Source organism: Amphiura filiformis, chromosome 5 (assembly GCF_039555335.1).
Source record: "Amphiura filiformis chromosome 5, Afil_fr2py, whole genome shotgun sequence".
Taxonomy (NCBI): domain Eukaryota; kingdom Metazoa; phylum Echinodermata; class Ophiuroidea; order Amphilepidida; family Amphiuridae; genus Amphiura; species Amphiura filiformis.
The window spans coordinates 33,101,097-33,123,886 of record NC_092632.1 but is presented as its reverse complement, the minus strand read 5'-3'; the positions used below and the strand labels follow the sequence as shown (position 1 = coordinate 33,123,886).

Sequence of the window (22,790 nt, the reverse complement as noted above, 5' to 3'; positions counted from 1 at the left end):
TGACCTTAATGTCCTACCCAGGAGTGAAGATTTCAATGAACTCATACATTCAGGTAAACCCCATTTGAATATCACAATCTCTGTGTTGAAGTTTAAGGTTATGTCTTCCACAGTGGGTGTATGGATTTCAACAGGAATAGCCCAGTATCAAACTATATACCGGCCGGGCCATGAGGTGCCAACCACATGAGCATTGAGACCAGTTATAGAATTGAAGATTTGGAGACCAACCTTATTTATTTGTTTGTGTACTCAGTCACAGAGAGACACACTTGGGCCCTGATGGGACCAGGCTCAAGCAAAATTATGCCCAAGTCCAGCCAGGCTAAAAGGAGGCTTTGTGTTTGCAACATTTGGGTGTGTGCTTATGCTTATCATATGCATGTTTTAATTATTTTGTACGCTTTGCAAAGTCTTTCTGGCGAGTTGCTAGAAAGGAGTGTAAAATAAAAAGGCACTTTTTGTGCATGCATTTTGCAGGGAGAACCTTGTTTTGCCAGCAAGATGGTGGATATGTTCTATACTCATTGCAAGCCCTTGGATTTCTGTTGTTTTGAGACTATTGATTTGTCAGAGCTCATGATAGCTGTGTGCAAATATGGACAATACATGTAGGAAACAGTTTTCTACTACATCTTGTGCACAAAACTTAACAATGTTGGCAACAAGTAGAGTGTCAGGTTTGCGGTTCTGTGGATATTGGCTCATATTGTTGTCATTGCTTACATTTATCATGTGTCTGTCTGTCAACTCTGTGTCATTCCTCCCACAGACTGCAACTAATTTTGAGTCAGGTTGATTATCATTTTGGCATGCTTGTGTCTCAGTGCGTCCTACAGTTGTCGGTGGTTTATCATTGTCACAATGACCTCAATCTTGTACATAGGGAGTGTAAATAGGGTTATGTGAATGGATGACTCCATTTGAAATGTACACCCCTGTGTGGGAGGTTATGGTCATGTTTTCCACAGGGGGTGTATGGATTTCAACTGGAATAGCTGATTAGGTGCTGGTGTCTGGTGGTGATGCCGGACAGAGACAAGTACTGAACATCAAACATTCTCCCAGGTGTAGATATTGTCAACAAAAAATTTATTTTTAATAAACAAGGCATTTTGATATTTGTCTCAACCATATTTGGTTTTTGTCTGGCTTTTTGTCAGTGGCATGTGGCAGATAGTTACATGATGGACTTGAAAGTTAAAACAAAGTGAAATATTTCATTTCATGGAGGAAATAATGCTTAATTAATTTTGAAATGTGGTAAATGCCTATCCACAATGTTACTTTTCTCCCCCCCCCATTGGATTGTTCAATCAAAATTATTGTAAAAGAAAAAGGTTTTCAGGAAGATAAATATTGAAGAAGATTGCACTTCATGGAAAGATAATATATACGTACAACTAAAATCTTAACTTGGTATCACAATACAGCAATATATATAGGGTGTAAGTTGTACATGCAGAAGGTCACAAAGTCACAGACGATTGCATAAATACATTGAACATTTATGATATTTAATTATAGTTAGTAAACAAGATTTATATTGTACTGAATAAAGCTGAATATAAACCATAAACATGCAATCCCTGAAGCTTGTCCTACGTCCTATAGAAATACTAACCAAGCAATATTTAGATTGGTGTGCATAAAGCGAGAAGCCACAAAAGAGATTTAGTAATGTGCCAGTGCACCTATAGCAGTATTTTGCTTTAATATGCGATTGCTATCAAATATTGAAATGTGGAAAAAATACATCTGTGAAAAAAGTTGCAACATAATCTTGTTGCAAACATTTCACTCGTCAATAGGCAGTTTTACAAGTTGGATTTGGGCCAACACAGGGCCAACCTATTTCCTAAACTCCCAGCTGATTTAATGAAAGGAAAAAGATATGCAATTTATGATGACATCCTCTCCTATCTCAAGCAGCTGACGTAGGTGACATGACCTCAGTACTCTTGGAATTTGTCTTTACCTCAGATAGCTGGAATAAGATTCAGGGTACTTTGTCATCATTTAAATGCTGGTGATCTAGAGGTCATATAGCTGCTGTGAGGTGTTTTGACTTTGTAACTTGTAGTCTCATTCCCTGGTTCAACACCTGGTTACATAACACATTTATGTGGTTCACCTCAAGTTTGGTAGTGACATCAATGCTTTTTCGTGGTTGCTTCAAAGCCAACCTATATTTTTTCATTAAACAACAAAGAATAACAATTACAGGCCAACCTCTCTTATCCAGCTATGATGGGACCAAGCATTGGTTGGATAAGTAAAAAATCCGGATAAGTGATTATGTAATTCTGCATTGAATGTCTGAAGTGCTAACATTGAGACAGCAAAAAGTTACTCAAAATGGGGTAATAACACTAAAAGATGGTATTTGAGTACTTTATGCCACATTGTCATGGCCTTCTAAATACTTCAGTGCATGAAATCAAGTTCTCAAAGCATTAAAACATGTTATTCTATGAAGACAACATGTCCGGATAATAAAGAGGTCCGTATAAAAGAAGTTTGGATAAGGGAGATTGGACTGTATGACCAACTACATGTATGACATATGATGACAAGGACTGGAAGGTCCGCTGTGCATTGGTGAGTGGGGTTTCTAGATAACTGGACTTCCTAGGAGGCTAGATACTGCACTGATTCTACAATGTACTCTTCTGCAAGTCTAGAACAGGATCTATATTAGAAGCTGCAATGTACCCTAGGCTTGCCAGATACTCCAGCTTTCTTGCTGGGGCTAGCACACAGACCATACATGTAGAAATAACAAGGTCTGTGAGCTGGTGTTGGTTAATAGCCTGGACTTTCTCAATGAGAATGAGGGCTCTGATGAAGAGCTAGCTAGCCTCTTAACATGCTAACTGATGTTTTGATTTTGTTGTTATTTATTTATTTGTTTGTTTGTTTGTTTTTATAATAGGTCTACAACTACAACTACAGATTTCGACAATGCTGTAAAACAAAATCCTGGCCTATTCCTTGAAAGTACCAAAAGTATTGTCCATTGGAACAGCCAATACTCAAGTGTGCTAGTACTCTGGACATGATGGGCACTCCAACCCATGAACAGGGACAAGAACTGCAACAAACCTAAACCCCTATATTAAACCATGGAAAGAGAATACAAAATCCCTCACAGCCACATGCATCACTCTAGTATCAGTGCTGTACTCATGGCAGCTATTAATGGCGTTGAATTTTGCAGGTCAATTACATTATCACTACCAAGAAGTCCCAAATAGCTACATTTCAAGATTGTTGTCTATTTCAAGATGTTTTTGGTTCAAGTCTGGTCATCCATTCATTCATATGGCTCACAGGCACGATGATGGGTGTCCCTAGATAGTGAATACTGCCCTCCTAGTGGCATTGGCAGGATATTGAGTTAGCCAATAGGAGCATTGGTGGATTTATTGAAGTGATGATGGCATGATTCGTAATAGGAGCTCATTTTATCAATATGATCTGCAGTCTAGGGGATCAATTAATGATTAGGGATATGATGCGATAAACAAGAAGGGCTTAAGCTGGATTATGGGAAGGTTATACTACAGGCCTATTTTGTGCCCAATCATCACTGGACGTTGATATGAGCGAGGCATTCATTCATATCAGGGATGACTGAGACCTGTGTAACTATTTGATTCTTTACATGAATGTATTTCCTCAACATAATACCCACAACATGAGGCATCATTGTTGGTGTAATCTAGGCAAATAACTACGGAGATTGAATTTAATGTTTACAACACATAAAGTTATTCTTTAGTTATTAGTTGAAATGAGTCAGTGTGTTAAAAGTTATGTTCTGCAATGTGTGAGGTGGATTTCCAGCTATTTCCATGCCTAGAACATAAAAGAACTCTCTGCAAAGTGTGACATTTCGAAATGGTTGAAGTTTCTTAAAACAAATCCCAGCTGAAAATAGTTGTGGGAATCTTAAAGTTGTGTTTATTGCCTAATATTGGCCAGCTATATAATACTTTGATAGCAAAGCTGTAGTAGTACTAGTAGTAGTAGCAGTAGTAGTGTCAAAATAATAGCAAGCTTTTAAGTACATCCATGAGTATACCCAGTGCCAGATAGAAGGGGTGGGTATAACTTTTTATTTGTTGGGAAAAATTTGATGATGCGGATTGGTATGTTTCACAGGCTTTCCCCACTAGGTTTACAGGTGTAGTTACCAGGGTTAGGATAAGCTGAGATTAGGGTTAGGACTAGGCTACAGTAAACTACATGTAAAAAAAAGGTTGAATATGGATTGGTACTTGCACATTTATATATTTGAATTTGTCTTATTTTTTTTTAATAAGGCTGCTTCTTTGCTTCTCCTGATCTCAACTGCAGATGACAAGTTCCAAATTTTCATGACCATATTTGGAATCAGCATGGAAAATGCATTAATATAAGTACAAACAAGCCCACTTGATTCGGTGGTTCTTGATATTATGAAAATATCTCAAAACATTTTATGTTGAACAGCACACAAAGCATTAATGATGTGATCATGCCCTTAATGTTAAGTACGGTGATGCTATACATACATGTGCAATAGATTTAAAGGGCAACAATAGCCAATGATGTTGTTTAAACATAAACAGGTAAACACATTTACCATACAAACTGCATGCCTGGATTTACCAACTGCTTACTTTAGTTAACTCAATTTGTAAGATAACTAAAAACCACCTGATCCATATGACTAAACCACAGCGTAAACTTAACAAGATAAGCGTCATCAAACGTGCGCACACATTTTTAAAGTCCCGTCACCAAACTTGTGTGGAGTTTAAATCCCTGTGATGCCAAATGCAGATGTCAGTAAGTGCAATTCCTCCCATGGTACTGGAAAAGGGGTCAAAGACTCATGGACGTGCATACCATAGCAGACAGAAAACTTTGAAAGGAGTGCTTTGCATTACCCATTGGCTTGCAAATCTGCTGGGTGATTATGATAAATTCAAACTGTGTTCAACTGTTCAAACTGACACAAGTTCCAGAAACAACTTTTATATTTCATGATTTATATGGAATCAGATCAAATGGAAATGGGCGGGGGGGGGGGTGATTCCTCCTTGTATCATCCCTGCTTGTATGTAGGACTGTTGTTGAGTAGTAATTTCATTGTTGACAATCATCAAATCTCAAGATCCATCGTCAACAAGTTGTGGCATACATCAATAATTACAAATTTTAAATAAGTTCAGAGACCATATTATACGTCATTTATTTATGCCAAAATATAACAACAACAAAATCAGGTTTTTAATGGTCTTTTGGTCAAAAAAGGTCCAAATTTGGGGGGAAAAGTCCACTTTTCCCAAAATCCCCGCCTTTGGAAAAAAGTCCACTTTTTCAAAATCAGCACCCCCAAAAAAAATTCCTGCGTACGGGCCTGCCTCTAATATTTTTATGACCAGTTTTTGTCGACAATCGGGCCATGCTTGTTGACAATTGGGAAAATTGCTTTATGGACAATAATGTCCACAACAGCCTTGTCAACAACAGCCCTAATATGTGTATGTGCCTTCGGGTGACCCCTCATGTCCAATTTCCAAAATCACCCAATGTTGTAATTTGGGTGCTTTTTATGACAAGTACATTAAATGAAAGATAGGTATTTCAATGTCATGAAAATAGGGATATTAATGGGTCTTATATAAAATTTACTTCTATATTTATGTAGGTATAGAGACAGTCAGAATGCCAAAGTCCATGTGGCATATTCCCACAGCAAACACAGAATGTGTTGAAGAAAACGTTTAAAAGTTGGGTCATATAAAGAGTATAAAACGTTTTAAAAACATTCAAAAAATATTTTTGAAAACTTTATAATGCAAAACATTCTAACATAATGTTATCAAGTGTTGAGAAAATATTTTGCAAAAGTTTTTCCAAAAAAATAATAGGCCCCCTATGCAATATAATTTTGACAACATTTTGTTATAGTGTGTTTTCATATGAAACATTTAAAAAATATTATATATATGTTCTTAAATAACATTTAAATATTATTAAAACATTTTTACCATGACCATGATGCATTTATGTTGTTTAAAAAAGTTTTGTGTTTTTTGTTGGGCCCTTGTGCAAATTTTTGAAGACCCCCCAACAAAAGTTGCATTCTTACTGTAGGACATACGCCTGGTGGAACTTGGTTGGTGCAAGGTGCTAGGAGTAGCGGGTTGGCGCTGCCATGAGTAGTGGAAGTGTGAACGATGGTTTGCATAAGTTTCGCCAGGTGTAAATCTGACGATTTACTTCAGGAGTAGCGAGTTAAGTGTTATCTCCGCCAGGCATACTTTGCAGTGTGAATATTGCTACTCCTGGCACTCGGTGTAAGTTTGACCTTTTTTGATCAGAAGCTAAGAAATTTTGCAGGGTTGAAAAAGGTCACAGACATATCCGGAAGTGGTAGCCGATGTTTACACCGACCAGAAGTGAATGCTGGGTGGAACTGGTCAGCATAATGCTAGAAGTAGGCTAGGTGTACGGACACACGGAAGGAGTAGGGATAATATGTGGAATTTTTGTCACTGTTAGTGTAAGTTTACGTCAGGTGTAACTCAAAATGTGAACACAACTTTATAAGTTACACAGTGCAGGTTTAGGTCAGTGATTCTTATGAAAGCCTCTAACATTAAAAGAAACATTCATTGACTTGTTAAACATGTAATACGCAGAAGGATCTGATTTGGCATTATTCCACACCACTGACACATTTGTGGAGTAAAAATGTGGTTAAGTCTGGGTTAAGTCATGATTTGTATAACTCAATATGACAATTGTGTGGGGTGACACAGGTGTGAACAGAAATGTTCTCTTGTTATTTCTTGGCAGTATGTCCATGTAGGTTGCCAAATTACTTGAGCGTTTGAATGTTTTTTGTTCATTCAATGAAATTATTTAGGCTTATAATGATTCATTCAGTGTGTAAATTATTGTTATTATTTCTTCATCCATTTTAGTGAATTCTACATCAAAGCATATGATATAAAACTTTTCCCCATGTTAAGTTTCTTACCCCATTATCCAATTCAAGTATAGCTGCATTATTTTAAATCCCAAGTATGTGGACTTCATCCAGTGGTGGCACCACAGGGGGCCTAGTCCCCCATACATGGGCTTTGCACCCATTTACCTGGTTGACCCAGTCATCATAACAAACAATCACTGCAAACATACTATTTTTAATACCATTTGGAAGGCAAATTTGCAAATGAGATACCCCCTTTCACTTTGCCTCCTCCTCCCCCCCACCCCCGGACAAAATCATGGTACCACTACTGACTTAACCAGTAAAATATGTGAAACAACTACGTAAAATGTTGTAGGTGTGTGTTTCTTATTCCACGAAATTAGTAACATGTTCTTCTCTTGAGACAAATATTTATAAAACAAACTCCTACAAAGTGACCCTTTTTAGTGCCTTTTCACTCATTGGCCACCTTTTTTGTTGTCAAATCTCTCACCTACTTTTAAAATACTTAGTCCCCCCACAGTGACATAGCTAATGGGAGGGCAGTTGTAAACAACAGGCCGTTTTTTTGCTCCTGTTTTGGACACCCTATCTGCGGCTGGGGCCCCTTCCCCCACCCCTCTAAAAAGCCCCTCTATGCTACTGCCCCCTCTTATTGGTACCAAAGTATTTTTGCATGCTATATTTTATCATCAAAGTTAAACATTGAATTTTGACAACTTTTATCGTCACTCAAATTTAGCGAAAACCATGTCTCAAGTTCAATGTTGATTTCGGAAGTTTTATGTGACTGACTACCGACCACATGCTGAGTTATAGTGGGCCATAACATGGATTATTATGGCACAGGTAAACAGTAACACAATTCACTGAGATGGATTCACATGGGATTTTACAGCTTACATTTGTGACATTCAGTCCTATAAATAGCAAAAAGACATTTATGTATCAGGTCTCAGATTTCATTTGATGTTCATGGCTATTAAACCGGCTACAATGTGTTGAAAATTCGATCAGAATTGATTTTGCCTTTCCAAAGATATGAATAAATACATGTTATGGAAAGGTAATAAAGTACAGAAGCATGTACTGTATTTGTTCCATTAACCGCCCATGCCCCTATAAGTGCCCACCCAGTGACTTTATAACAAGCAAACTGATATTAGTTTATTAACTGCCCACGCAAATCTGAATCATGGTCTGAAACATGACACACTGATGATGATGGATGAATATTTCGTGGCTTTTTTACATATTGTCGGGATATACAAAGGTAAGTGCACCCAAAATGACTTTGTTAAGCGCCCTGGGCAGTTAATGGAACGAATACAGTAATTATTATGTTCCGTATCTCCTAATCAGTTGTAGCTACATAGTCATATTTGGCTCATTCTGATTGAATCACATTTGTTGTTCTTCTATAAACATAAAGTTCATGTCACACAAATCAGATAATGCACAAATGAAAGTTGATAAGTTGATACATGTGATGTCAAATTTCACTCCAGATGTCGGATAGTCTGTTGGTAAAAGTTAAATAACTATTGTTTTTTTGAGAACAAGAATAAATTTATGCGATGCTTTTCGATCCTCGCTCAAAACTCAAAAGCATCACTCGAAGCTCTCAACTTAAACTTGAAAATTCTTACTCCAAACTTGATCATCCTCATTTGAACCTCGAAATCCTCACTCCAAACTCGAAAATCCTCACACGAAACTCGAAACCATCCCCAAAAGTAGAAGAGCCTCACTTTAAATACGAAAACTATCAATTGAAACGGTTACTTGAAATTCCTTACTCGAGGTTTGAAAAGCTCGGAAACTCAAAATACTTCATTTGAAACTCGAAAACCATTGCTTGAAACTTGAAAACTCGCAAATAAGTTACACAAGATCACAGAAATGTAAAGCACACTTTCACAAAGCATATTTTAAAGGGCATTTTGCCCAGAGTGCCTGCCTTCTTCCATTACGCCACCAGTTGGCATTCATAATTTTATTGCTCTTAATGTTTTTCTTCCACAACATGAAACAATGAATCCAAATGGTTTCATTCACAACACGCCACGATTTTGTACTCAATGGTTTTCTATGGAGAAATAATTGTGATTAAAATTCTTTGCACATAAAACCTGTGCTGTACCCCCCCCCCCCCACAACAAAATGTATGTATGCATACATGTGGTGAGCGTTGATAATTAAAGCCATGTTGAAATAGATATATATATTGTATTTTTTTCCATAAAATATTAGCTTTTACTGTCAGATATGTCCCCTTTTAATTTTGAGCCGAACAACTGTGCAAGGTAAAGCAAAGAAAATGGGAATTTACTACCAGCTCCGATGTCGCCAATGCGTGTTACTCAGTCGGTGGTGCTACGGCTCAATCCTTTGATGTGTGTTTGACTGGTCCGCATGCCATATGTACTGTGTTATGAACATTGCATATGCATTGGACTAATATTTCCATCTTAATAATTAGGGGTGGTGCAATAATTATGTGTACCCCGGGGTGAATTATAGGGGGGGCAAAGATTTTTGGCAGGCCAAAAGGGGGGGCATTTTTGGCAGGTCAAAAGGGGGTCAAGCGATTTTTGGCAGGTCGAAAGGGGGGGGCAAGCAATTTTTGGCACAGATCTTTTGGGCACCGCTTCTCTATTACGCCCTAGAAATTTGTGGGAAAACATTACGAACACGTTCAAATATGCAAAATCTCCTGTCGCTAGGCTCGCATTATATGTTAAGACAATTTAAGGTTTTAAATTCGGGTTCCCCAAAATCTTGCATGTGTAAGGGGGGGGGGCAAAGATTTTTTGGCACGTCAAAAGGGGGGGGCAAAGGTTTTTTGGCACGCCGAAAGGGGGGGGGTAAAGGTTTTTAGCACGCCAAAGGGGGCAAGCGATTTTGGCAGACCATTTTGAGAATTCACCCCCACGGGGGTACACCGATTTATTGCACCACCCCTTAAATGATAGTTCCACATATCATGGCCTGGTCAGAGGCTTGACTGAACGTTTATTTAAAAAAAAAAAGTTGTCTTGGGAAATCCATGCAGTTTATATTCTGCAATCCTGCATGAGCAGCATACGGTAGTCACACCTCACCTGTCAATCAATTATTACAAAGAATGCAATCCGTGCAGGGTATCTATTTATGATCCATCCAGTGATTTCCGAGAATTATTTTGGTGAACTCAAACCGGTTGTGTATCTATTTTGCTCATCTTCATATGTTTGTTTTTAGCTGTGTTTTTTTTAGAAATCAAGGTCTTTTTACAAATCAAGGTGAGCTCTCATATCTCGCAGATTAATACTATTACTATCAAAATAATGAAGCACCTTGGCTAGCAGCCCATATATTTGTAGTTTGGTGCATTTGCAGGATATGCCAGTTGTTTAAAAGCCGAGATTTTATCTTGTTGTCTGTGCATGTGTTGATGTACGTTTGTTGTGACAGTTGGCTTGAAGCGTTTCAAATGTAAAAAGACATTGTGTCATCATGATCATCAACTTCATAAGAAATGTGAATCATAAAGTCTAGAAATAGATTTGGCAAGCTAGATGCTATTCTTTATTTTGTGCATAAGGCCAAGGAAAGTCGATTTTGAGTTTCCCGTCACCTGCCCTCACTTCATTTTCTGACCCTCACTTGAATTCATTATTGTGATTTTCCAAAAAATACCAATAAAAACTGGTTATATTTGCACAAAAAAAAAAAATGTTTGTGGAAAATCAAAATCAAAACATGCATTTTGCTGTCAACCCTTGCAGACTCTTTTTAATATACTTTTGAATCTCATTTGGGCTAAACATCCATCTTCAAGTGAGTGAGCAGCAAATAACAACACAATTTACATGCGTGTCAGTCATATAATGAAAGGCAGAAAAACTTCATGAATAATGAATAATAAAAAAGTTACCTCACTTGTTTTCAGAAATTATGTGATGGAAAACTCAAAATTGACTGTTAATGGCCTAAACAGTCTTGTGTTTTGTTGCTGCTATCAGATTCTTCACACCAACTTCAAACTCTGTTGACTGAAAGTTTTTGTGTGTGGAGGGGGTGCACTTGTTAAGAGTAGACGAGGTATTGTTGGTCGAAGCAACCTAAAAATCGATTTTCATTATCTAGATCAATATATTATTGAAAAATAACACCTTGATGTTTTGCAAAAGTTCATTCTACAAATCGTATACTTTGCCCACTTGCTTAATTTATTGTTGTTAATGAGTTATGTACGTTTTACAAAAGTGTTGTTGTTTCAGCCCTCTTTACAACGCAACTCAAGAACCGCAGCACCTATAAAAGTATATCTGTGATATTTGAATTCTTCTACACACTCGCTATGAATTGAGCAATGCAGTTTTTGCCAAAGCTCACTACCATTAAGTGAAGATGCTGTGAACTACCAAATCACAACAGTTTAAAATAATTAATAACCTTAATTCTTCAATTAGAGAATAAAAGATATGATATTGTCTTTTGTGTATCCAATATCATGTCATAATGGATATTGTTGCCAATATTGTGAGTACACCAGCATGATGGGCTGCATCCATTACGATATCACCCATGGACATTCGATTAGGACAAAATTTTGGACAGATTTGTAATGTTGAGGTCCTACTCTATCATTTTCATAAAACTTGCTGGTATATTTTACATTATAGGTGATATTTTTATTTTTTAACTTGAGCCCTGTATTAGTGGCCATTTTTGTATTCCCTTCTTTATCCTTTTTGGATTATGCTGTTCAGGCGGGTGTTGATAATCAATAGCAACTTAGCAAGCAATGACATTGGTGTTCCAATTTTGTGTAGGGGCCATTATTGATATAAAATTGGATTGGTTGAGCCCATAGTTATTGGTCGAGCTATGAGTTTTAAATATTGGACGTCGAGTTTTTACAACTCATAGCGAGACCAATAAATATTGGGCGTAAAGCATCCAAATTTATCATTATTATGTTTTGGATCCAATATTTTCACACACTTGACTTGGATCCATTAAAACATAATAATTACTTATATTGACTAGCCTACTTTATCAAAGAAACAAACAAACTTTATTTTTTCATTTCAAAAATCAAGGAAGGAATATAGGGACAATATAATCTTACAACTTACCATAAGACATATACATTACATTTTGATTCCTTCCAGGTTTAAGGATAACTAAAACTGACATAACTTTGCTGTTCTCTAACAAGTGTTTTGGTATAAGGTGCTGATCTCAAAATCAAGGGTCATTGACCTCACATGTTGCTATAGTACACTGTCCTCATCTCTACCATGTGTTTTCTTCGCTTAATTACCAATACCCAATTGCAAGCATTATCCTGGTCATCATCTATGCAACCTTAGCCTCCAGTGTTTTACCTTTTTGAAACCCTCCTATATCCAGATTTGCCAGAATAACAAGTGGATATTGAGACTCTTAAGCCTTGTGGACAAATGTTTGAATCATAGAGGTGTTTTTATTTTGAAAGTAATTGGTGTAAGAAGTTCTGAGGCTATTTTGAAGGGGAAAGGGAAGTACATTGCCTGGTTAAGTTGCAGAATACAATACCTGTGATTTAAACTCATGCTCCACCTATTATATACAGTGGCTCCAAAAGTTTAAAGGTATCACCAGGGGTGGTGCAATTAATGATTATGTGTATCCCAAGAGGTGACTTATAAGGGGCAAACATTTTTGGCAAGCCTTGTAGGCCCCTACAAGGGGGTGGCATTTATGGCAGGTTAAGGGGGGAGGCAATTGTTGGGGCCCCTTTGCGATATTATGCCCGAAAAAAGATAAGTATTGCATAGCCCATAAGTACTAAAATTCAAGTCATCAAGTCAGATTGGTAAGATCATTGTTGTAGTCGAGTCAACAACATCCAAGTCTCCCGAGTCTGAGTCCGAGTCATTCAGCTTCGAAGTCCGAGTCCGAGTCGAGTCATCTTTTTGAACCTAATTCTGTGGCAAAACATTACTATTGACAGCTCTGAATCTAATTATGTTTAGGGGGCCTGACAAAAGAAAAACACTGGTCTGTCAAAGTGCATCTTCACCTATAGATGAATTTCAAAATGGAAACAAAAAGTCTGAACATGTGTAATGCCCTTGTCTGCATTTTTATGCTGTGTTTATGAAGGCCTACTGCTTTCAAATCATGGAGATGAGAGTTTTTAACCCCCTAGAATAGTACATTGTTAGACCTGTGAGATGGGAGTATGCAACATCCAGAATAGTGCATTGTCATCAGTGGCGTAGATTTCTTTTTGACATTGGGGGGATGGGGTTGGAAAAAAATCTTAAAGTATAGTGAATGCAGTACCTTTTGGCGACAGAATAAATTTATGGTACAAATGCGCGCGAATTTGCACTTTGGGGGCTAAAATGGGCAAATATGAGGTTAATTTGGTCAGAAACCCATTATTCAGGTGTCAACATTGGGGGATGATTGTATGGACCATCCCCACCCTGGCAAAATATTGGGGGGGGGGATAAATCCCCCCATCCCCGGGATCTACGCCTATGATTGTCATACCTGCAAGAAGATGAGCGTTTACTACACCTAGAAGAGTGCATTGTCAAACTGAGTTTGCATTGTTAGACCTGTGAAATGGGAGTATGCAACATCCAGAATAGTGCATTGTCATACCTGCAAGAAGGCAAGCGTTTACAACCCCTAGAAGAGTGCATTTGTTAAACATCAGGGATGTGAGAGTTCCTCTTTTCAGCTGATTTCCTCTTTTTTTGTTGCCAAAATTTACTCGTTTTTCTTTTATTTTCAGCCCATATTTGGCGTTTTTACCCTGATTTTACGCTGTTTTTAGTGATTTTCCTCGTTTTTGGTCTGTGGCCTGACTGGCCTCTCACACCCCTGAAACATACTGAGTTTACAACCCCTTAGAATAGTGCATTGTTAGATCTGTGAGATGGGAGTTATGCAACATCCAGAATAGTGCATACCTGCAAGAAGACAAGCATTTACAACCCCTAGAAGAGTGCATTGTCAAACAGACTGAGTTTACAACCCCATAGAATTGGTCAAACCTGCAAGATGACACTTTACAACCCCCTAGAATAGTGCAATGTTGGGCTTGTGTCCCTAGAAGAGTGCATTGTCAACTCCCTAGAATTGTGCACTGTTTGATGAAATGACTACTCTGAGAAAGCTTATTCTTGATAACCATGATAACAGCTTGATTAGCCAAATCCAGACTAATTAAACCAGGGAAGTGCAGCTTATTGAAAAAATAAAAAAATAAGTTAATGTTATGCACAAAACGGCACAGAACAAGTGCTGGGTCAGTGCAGTGAATCTAGATTGATGAGAGAGATACAATCTGGTTTTCAAAGGCTTTCATCAAATGAGGAAAACAGCATGGGAATTTTTTTCTAGGCTAAGATTGTTGTATTAAGTGTATCTGTTTTCCAATTTTTGAGGTAAAGGTGAAGTTGTGAAGCTTAACCCTGCCTGGGTTGGTGATGAGCAAGTTTGTAATGAGATCAGCAGATGACCAATAGACCTGCAGTTGATTCATATAACCTGAATAGTGGTTGAAGGGATGTGATTTAAATGTGATTTTACCTTCAATATACCATTGCCGCACATGGATCATTAAGCACTGGTCTATTTTGGGCATATTGCTTCCCCCTGTACCAGAATGTTTCTGGGCACACTCCTGATGACTGACTGTTCTAGGTGTTAGTGTCTACTTTTACCCTCAAATACTAAGCTTCCATATTCAACTACTTAGTACCTCCAATTTTATTTCCCTGCCAACAAAAAGAAAATTGAACCAATTCTGTATGGCTCATCACTGTAAGTGAAAATTACAACATTCAGTTAAAAATTATGCAAACAAACATAGAAAATGTGAACTGACCATGTTCTATTTTTAAAATGTCCAAAACTAAAGATTCATGTCCATTGGCCAAGAATGGAACATTTACATAGCTTGCAACTTTCAAAACAAACTTACAGCAAATTATTTTGAACCAATATTTTTTGTTAAAAAAATTGAGGGGGAGCTGAAACTGGCAAATTTCTCTGAGGCAATTACATATACTTCAGATATACATTTTTGGCCTAAAGTTGATTGAAATAGATTAGTATTTCATTCAAAATTCTTGCCCCCTTATGTTGAAAATTTTAGGGACAAACAGCTATTATTGCTTGATCATGACACATTGTTATATAAATGTGACATAGGTGAGACAGCCAACCCACTGCTATGTGGAGGCGGTTACCTTCCTTCCTCACAGCTCTGATAGGCCTCTCATTATTAGACCGCTGTTTCCGTAACAAATTCCTCTTTATTGTCCACGGTCATTGATAACATCTTTAATGTGGTAAGAGATAAATGTCGAGGTGTTAGAGTAAGAAGGCCATATCTGCCTTCTAGGTGTCTATATATAGAACAATCTACCAAAAAAACGTTGACAACGTAAAGAAATCAGCAAGTTTAAAAAAACCCACCTCGGCTCACTTTTTGAAACTTGGTCCCATTTGTAAAAGGTACTGATTTAAACTTTATCATATTTACATCAATTTAAAACAGTTCCAGAAGTGTTATGTATCTTTAATGTGCAGATGCGATATTAATTTGTAAGCTTTCTGGAACGACCTGAACGGTTATTATCTTGTTCTTGCATGATAAGCCAATATCTTTTTGTGTTTTGTTTTATAATATCATGATTAATGATTGAATTAAACGTTGTTAAATCTTGTTGGAAACGCTGTATTCTGTTGAAATAAAATAAAAACACTGATTTGCTGTTGGTGTTCAAATGGGACCAAGTTTCAAAAAGTGAGCCGAGGTGGGTTTTTTTAAACTTGCTGATTTCTTTACGTTGTCAACGTTTTTTTGGTAGATTTCTTTTCTTTTTATGAATGTAGCCAAGCAGCTCCAAGCTTGGAAAGTCAGGTTATGAAGTGCACCATAAAACGAATAAAACGAAAAATGGATGTTAGAAGTTGCCATTCTTGATTCATGACAATAAATAATTAAACAAAACTTTATCAGTCGTTTATTTTTAAAACTTGCTCGACACGCGTGACTGTAATGTTCAGAGGCGTACACAATGATCAATAAACATTTTAATATACTTAAATTATTCAAGGCTACGTAAATATGTAAATAAAATGTAAATATGAACAACACACACCCAATGTTGACAATGCCAGAGAGACACACATAGAGTAAATCCGATTTAGGCCTACTTCATGTCGGAACTGGTAAATGCGCATATATTTAAGCCTATACTACGGAAGCGTCTAAATGCCCCAGATAATCGTGTTTTAATGTTGGTGGTTCTTTGTAGCCCTGGGGCAATCTACTTGGCTATCCGAATTTCGCGGTTTGTGGTTCTTTGTAGCTTTGGGGCAATCTAGTTGAATATTCCTATTAAGGGCGGTTGTCGGCGATCTTTAGTGGTTTGTGGTTTTCATTAAGCCCTGCACTCTATCGGGAGCTAATTTATAGTTTAAGCTTGTTGAATATCCATATTTCGTGGTTTGTGGATCTTTGTAGCCCTGTGGGGCGATCTAGTTGCATATCCAAATTTCGCGGTTTGTGGTTCTTTATAGCCCTGCGGGGCAATCTAGTTGGTATCAATATTAAGCGGAAGTTGTTGTTGATCTTTCGCGGTTTGTGGTTCTTTATTATCGAATAATCGATAGGCCTGCGGGCAATCTAATTGGATATCCCAATTTCGGGGTTTGTGGCTCTTTGTAGCCCAGCGGGGCAATATAGTTGAATATCGTGGTTTGTGGTTTTAATTTCCCTCATCAAGACCTGCCCTCTATCGGGAGCTAGTTTATAGTCTATGCTTGTTGGATATCCGTATTTCGTGGTTTGTGATTCTTTATAATCGATAGGCCTGCGGGCAATCTAGTCTTTCGCGGTTTGTGGTTCTTTGTAATCTTTTCGTGTTTTGTGGTTTTAATTTCCCTCATCAAGTCCTGCTCTCTATCGGGAGCTAATTTGTAGTTTAAGCTTGTTGGATATCCATATTTCGTGGTTTGTGGTTCTTTGAAGCCCTGTGGGGCAATAGTTCCATATCCAAATTTCGCGGTTGTGGTTCTTTATAGCCCTGGGGGCAATCTACTTGGATATCAATATTGAGCGGCAGTTGTTGGCGATCTTTCGCGGTTTGTGGTCTTAATTTGTTGGATATCCATATAATCGATATGCCTGCGGGCAATCTGGTTGGATATCCAAATTTCGCGGTTTGTAGTTCTTTGTAGCCCTCTAGCGGGCAATCTAGTTGGATACCCTATTAAGCGGCGGTTGTCGGCGATCTTTCGCGGTTTGTGATTTTAATTCTCCTAATTAAGTCCTGCCCTTTAGCCCTGTGGGGAAATCTAGTTGGATATCAATATTCAGCGGCAGTTGTTGGCGATCTTTCGCGGTTTGTGATTGTCTTTTGTTAATATTTATATCAAATATAATTTCAGTCTGAGCTGTGAACAGAGCCACTGATAAATAAATAATATTAAAAATAATAAATAAATTTCGGTGTTTTAAATGACGAAGATGCCATGATAGTCAGGCATGGTGATAGCATCTGGATGGTGAAAGTAGGCCCAAGGCCTAGGCCTAAATGTGAATAAAAAATCAAACATGTTTGTTTGATGAAAAAAATAATAATATCACAATAGCAATGGATGTTCGAAATGGTGTTATTCTTGATTTACGACAATAAATTGATTAATTATAAAACATTTAAAAAAAGTGGTGGGAAGTTTCAACTTGAGCAAAAATTCATAAATGGATTAGAAGTCCATGGCCTTAACCACTTCGCCACGAGGACGTCCCGTTATTACGATGTGTGAAAGTGGAGTATTTATTAATATGAATATATGCTGTGGTCCGGAAAGAATAAAAGAATTGTGAAAAACTTGATTTTTTGGCGAATGGGGTCCAGAATTTGTATATAGGGTATCCAGGAAAATGCCTGGGTATATTTGAAAGTGAATCTGAAAAATTAGTGCGACAGTGACAGCCATGTATGGCTGTAGCAGTGTCGAAAGATTGTGGATATCAGTATGATTAGCTATGATTTGCCACTAATTTTGGCTATGAAATACCGCGTGAAATAAAGCAAGAATGTTTGTTTATTATCAAACAATCGGATTGACTGTAAGATTCGTGTAACTTTTTGAAATAAAGAGTTATTAAAATATGACACTTTGGACAGTAAATACGATTTAGCATGGTTTTAGATATATTTTGTACCCAGCGAAAAATATCATAGAACAATAGCGTTTTGTTCCGTGTAAATATAGTCTCGCTGCATCTGTTTATTCTTCTTTATCAGTCGTTTTTTTTTTTTTATTTTTCTGTTTAAGCTACCGCTTTACTCTTTTTTTTTGTTTCTTTTTTTTCATCATGATTTTGTTTTCTTATTTTGTCTTTTTTTTTCATTTCAATTTTGTACAGATGAAAGTGAAAATATAAAAAAATTATGCCAGTCACGGTTGTCATGATTGGATGAAATTAGGAAGAGTATGGTTAAAAGCAATGTTGTAACATTTAGGAGGATTCTCTCAATTTTGTTCAAAATTCAGATTGGTACATGATTGTTAATGTACTTTTAATCAACTAATATACCCTCTAAAAACTAAGACCTTAAGATGCTGTATTTATGACAAAAATCTGCAGTATTTTAATAGTCACAGAACACAAGATTGAATTCATACAATGGAAATATTAGCGAAACTTGCATATGGCTAAAAGTCTTGTTGCACAGGCAACATTCACAATACATTGAGCTGATTGACCTCATTAACGATTGATGGACTAACACATGCATTGATATCTGAAATGAAATAGAGATTTCTTTGTTTGTTTTTACCTCATTTGTTCAAGGGTTCATTATCTGATAGTGAGAAATTTTGTGGAATTTATTTTTATATGGAAATGTTACAGTATTGCTTCAACCAGCAAATTTCACCCTGAAATACATATTGGTCCCTCTCAAATTAAACTGTAAAAACATTAGGATATTAACAAGATAATCTTTTTCGTTATCTTTTCAGATTCCTGAGGATAGACTGTTTGACAGGGGTGAAGCCAACACCAACTTTGAGAGATTACTCCTGGGGAAAGCTGTACTAGAACATCTTGAAGTACTAGCTGCTGCTCTCACTGACCAGACAGACGTGGACATCCGGCCTGCTACTGATGCTGACCCATGCCAAAGTACAAGCAGCACAAGTAATGTTAAAGAAATTAACATTGGCAGAGCTTACTACTTCATGGATCACTCAGTGTCAAGGAAAGCCCAGGGAAATAGTGGTGCTAATCTGGGGGTGAGCAAAACAGGAGGGCTCCACCCTGTGGGACTAGAATGCTGTATAACCCCAACTAGTAGACAGGATCTTGTGACTGCAACTAAAGAGGTGACAGGCAAGATCATGCTTGCTGTAGAACAGTTTCTATACGGCATGAGTGATGTGAACCTGACCACACCTTACCTGTATAGTACTGATTATGAAATGAACTGTGTGGAGTGCTGGTCTTTACTGTCTGCTCTAAAGGGCTTAGGTTCATTCATGAAATTGGTGGATGGAAATTGTCCTGATGACATAGTGGCAAAGAGAGGGCAGCTGTTGGAGCATGTTGTCACTCGGTTTGGTGGGGAACATTGTAATTCACTTATAATGGAAGTTGTTAATGATATAAAGTCATTAAGATGAACATACGCTCAAAGAATAGAAATCAGAAGTGAGCGAAGACCTCCTCCTATGCAAGGCTGTCGCTAGAGGGGGTGTGTGGGTTGTGACCCTCCCCTCCTTGCATTTGTCTGCAAATTGTGAGACATCATTTTGCAATAGCAATTTGGTTATAAAAAGTTACTATAGACAAAAGAAATGGTTAAATCCCCTATTCCACTTGGTCTAGCGATGGCTGTGCTACCATGGTTTACAGAGATAGCTTTGCATGTTGCTGGATCCCCAGAATTTGAAAGTGATTCTGTGTAAAACCAGAGTGAAGTGACTCTGTGTAAAACCAGAGTGCTCTGCATATAGGCCAGGTAAAAGTCTGACGCTTTTTGCGTGCTTATTTCAGTCGCAACAGATGCTGTGTTTCAGGTCTCCGCTGCGAATTTTGGTTCAAAACCTTGATTTTCCACTTTAAAAGTGTTTAGATTTGTTCAGGGCTTTTTTCTCTTTCTTAAAGTTCTGTACAGCTGAAGAATTTTAGCCGCTGCAGAAGATGCTGGCTGTAAATTGGAAAACAGTAATAATTGCCCACAAGACGTCCAACTATAATTAGTGACCATATATGCATGAAAGAGATCAATAATAACAATGGTTGTATCATTTCGAAACCATATAATATTTTTTGTGTTCCAAAAAATGCACAAATCTGAATTTGGATTCATTCCATGGTGTTCTGGTTGGACGAATCACTGATAATTTGTGTAATTCAAACTTCATTTTCTATATTTGAATTGAATTGTACTTGGCAATGTAATATGCTAAGAGGGTGTCTATTACAAATCCTATGTAAACCAAATGGATATGACTGTACATATGATTTGCCACAATTCATAAACTTGACAAATTTGTACTCTTTAGACTGTGGTCCAGGCCCAGGCATGTGGTGTGCACAGAGTTTTGCCTTCTGTAGCATTTTGGGGTTAATGGTGCAAAATACAGTGCCTTTGAAGTTTGATGATATCACACCACCAAATCAGGTCCAATCTAAACCGCTGGTAAAAAGAGAACAACAGTGTTTTTATTTGGTAAAGCACACTGGTTTTTCTAATGAAATATAATATTTGGGAAGGTGGTTTATGTTCCTGTTTTGGGTTTTTGAGATGGCTGTACTTTATAGATGGTTTTCTCAACATGTAATCATAAAAAGATTAAAATTGTTAAAATTATAAATTTAAAGCACATGTTTGGTTCAACTTCACCAAATGATGCGACTACTTAGAGCCTGTGTACTGTTAGATTGGCAGGATTTATATAGTCTAAAGGTCCGTTCATACTATACGCCGCAATTGCGATGTGATGCGTTGCGTTGCCGTACTGCAAAATACTGCATTGTATGCAGTATCGTTATAAAGTTGGAAATAACTTGGAAATGCGACATTTCAAAAAGTAACCAATATATCGGCAATGCACCACATCGCAAAGCAATTGCGGTGTAGTATGAATAGTATGAATAGTAGGGTGCATCATACGCCCCCTATGTCAACGGATTTTATTGCTATTTGGTGAAAGTGTGCCACTTGCTAAAATATTAATCCCCACCAAATTTAAATTCAATCCGAAGTCGTCTAGTGGGTCCACCGAGCTCAAAGTTTCGACGCGATCTTTACAGCAAATGCAGCGATTTCACATAAGGCAGCCATTTATATTCCCATTACTTTACACAGTGAAATCATGGCTCCCGTATGGAATTTGCATCTATTCATGCTTAAAACAATGGTAATGGAATATTTAATGGTTTCACAACATTTTAAGTAGTTGGCATGGTGTCATGGAATCACTTCTACATTAGAAATTAATAGCTGCCATGTATATTTCCATTACTTTGCACATTAAAATCACGGCTGCCATATGTATTTGTGTCTAATACTAGGCCCTACTGCTTTAAAAAGAGTGGCAAATGAAATTTGATGTTATCAAGTGTTGTTCAATAATTAGGCATACTGCTTTAACTAATAGCTGCCTTAGAAGCTAATAGCTGCCATTTACCAACATGTCAATGTCACTACTTTGTCTGCTTTCCATGAGTACTGTATGGCTGTATTTTTTTCTCAAAAGGATCTTACATAATTCTAGGAAAAGTGGGTATTAATAATTCTATAAATAGTACTTCCTCTGGTTGTTTGTTTATGTTTCTGTCAGAGCATGATTTCATGGTCAGAGAGATGACAAGAAACATGCCCCATCTTGTTGACCCTGATGAGAAATACCTTATTCCTTAGTATATAGACCTATAATTGGGATTTTCTTCAGCATCTTCACAAGTTGTTTGTCTTCACTGCAGCTATCAACATCCTGATATCAATGACAATATGGCTGAAAAAAGTTCTGCCAGTGCAGAACAAACCCCAGAGTCATCCAAGACAACTTCTAAATCGTGTACAAGAAAAAGCATTGAAATATTTGGGCTTGGCAAAGGAATCACTACTGCCGATTCAATTATCACAGGATCAAAGCTTCCAACAAGCAGACAGGTTCTACGGTGCTACTTGTATAACCAAAAGCAAGGACTAGCTTCAAAACAAACCAAGTATCAGACTGCAAAGCAGGGTTCCCGTTAAGGTTTTAAAAATGTGCGTCCGTAATGACGCAAGTTTGCTGACGAGGTTGCAAAAACTTGCGTCCAGACAGATTTTTGTGCGTCCATCTGAAATTCACGATTATGACGATACACACATACCCCGGGTCTACACCTCATCAAATGTTGATTGTTAAAAAAAAATAAAAGTGCATTTTCGCTGTGACATTCCATCTCCATTCGCTATGGTAATTTTTCTCATTTCTGTGTCAGTTTTGGTTCGAAAGGTGGTCAAAAACAGGTGCAAAAACATGAGCAAAGTCTGTCAATCTGGAACAAATTTTCGTTCCTAATTTTACTTCCGCATTTCTTTTTTAAAATTAACGTGCTGTTGATGCTACAAAGCTAAAACTAGTGCGCTGCCACAAATAATACGAAAAAGGGTCATCATTTGAATTTTGTCTTTAAAATTGCTTTTATTCAACGTAACAATAATACTAATAAAGGAAACCAAGATTATTTATGAGAAAATAAACTTAAAATATTAAAAATTGAATA

General features: G+C 37.3%; 1 protein-coding gene across 1 annotated transcript in view; it reads left to right on the top strand.

Annotated features, from left to right (window-relative positions):
- The window catches only part of LOC140152999 (tRNA (32-2'-O)-methyltransferase regulator THADA-like), an 81,563-nt gene extending 60,405 nt beyond the window's left edge, over positions 1-21,158 (top strand). The window contains exon 32 of the mRNA XM_072175569.1: positions 19,031-21,158. Coding sequence (XP_072031670.1) covers positions 19,031-19,690 — 660 coding nt within the window. The 3' untranslated portion in view covers positions 19,691-21,158. The remainder of the gene's footprint in view (positions 1-19,030) is intronic.
- Positions 21,159-22,790: the final 1,632 nt, after the last annotated feature.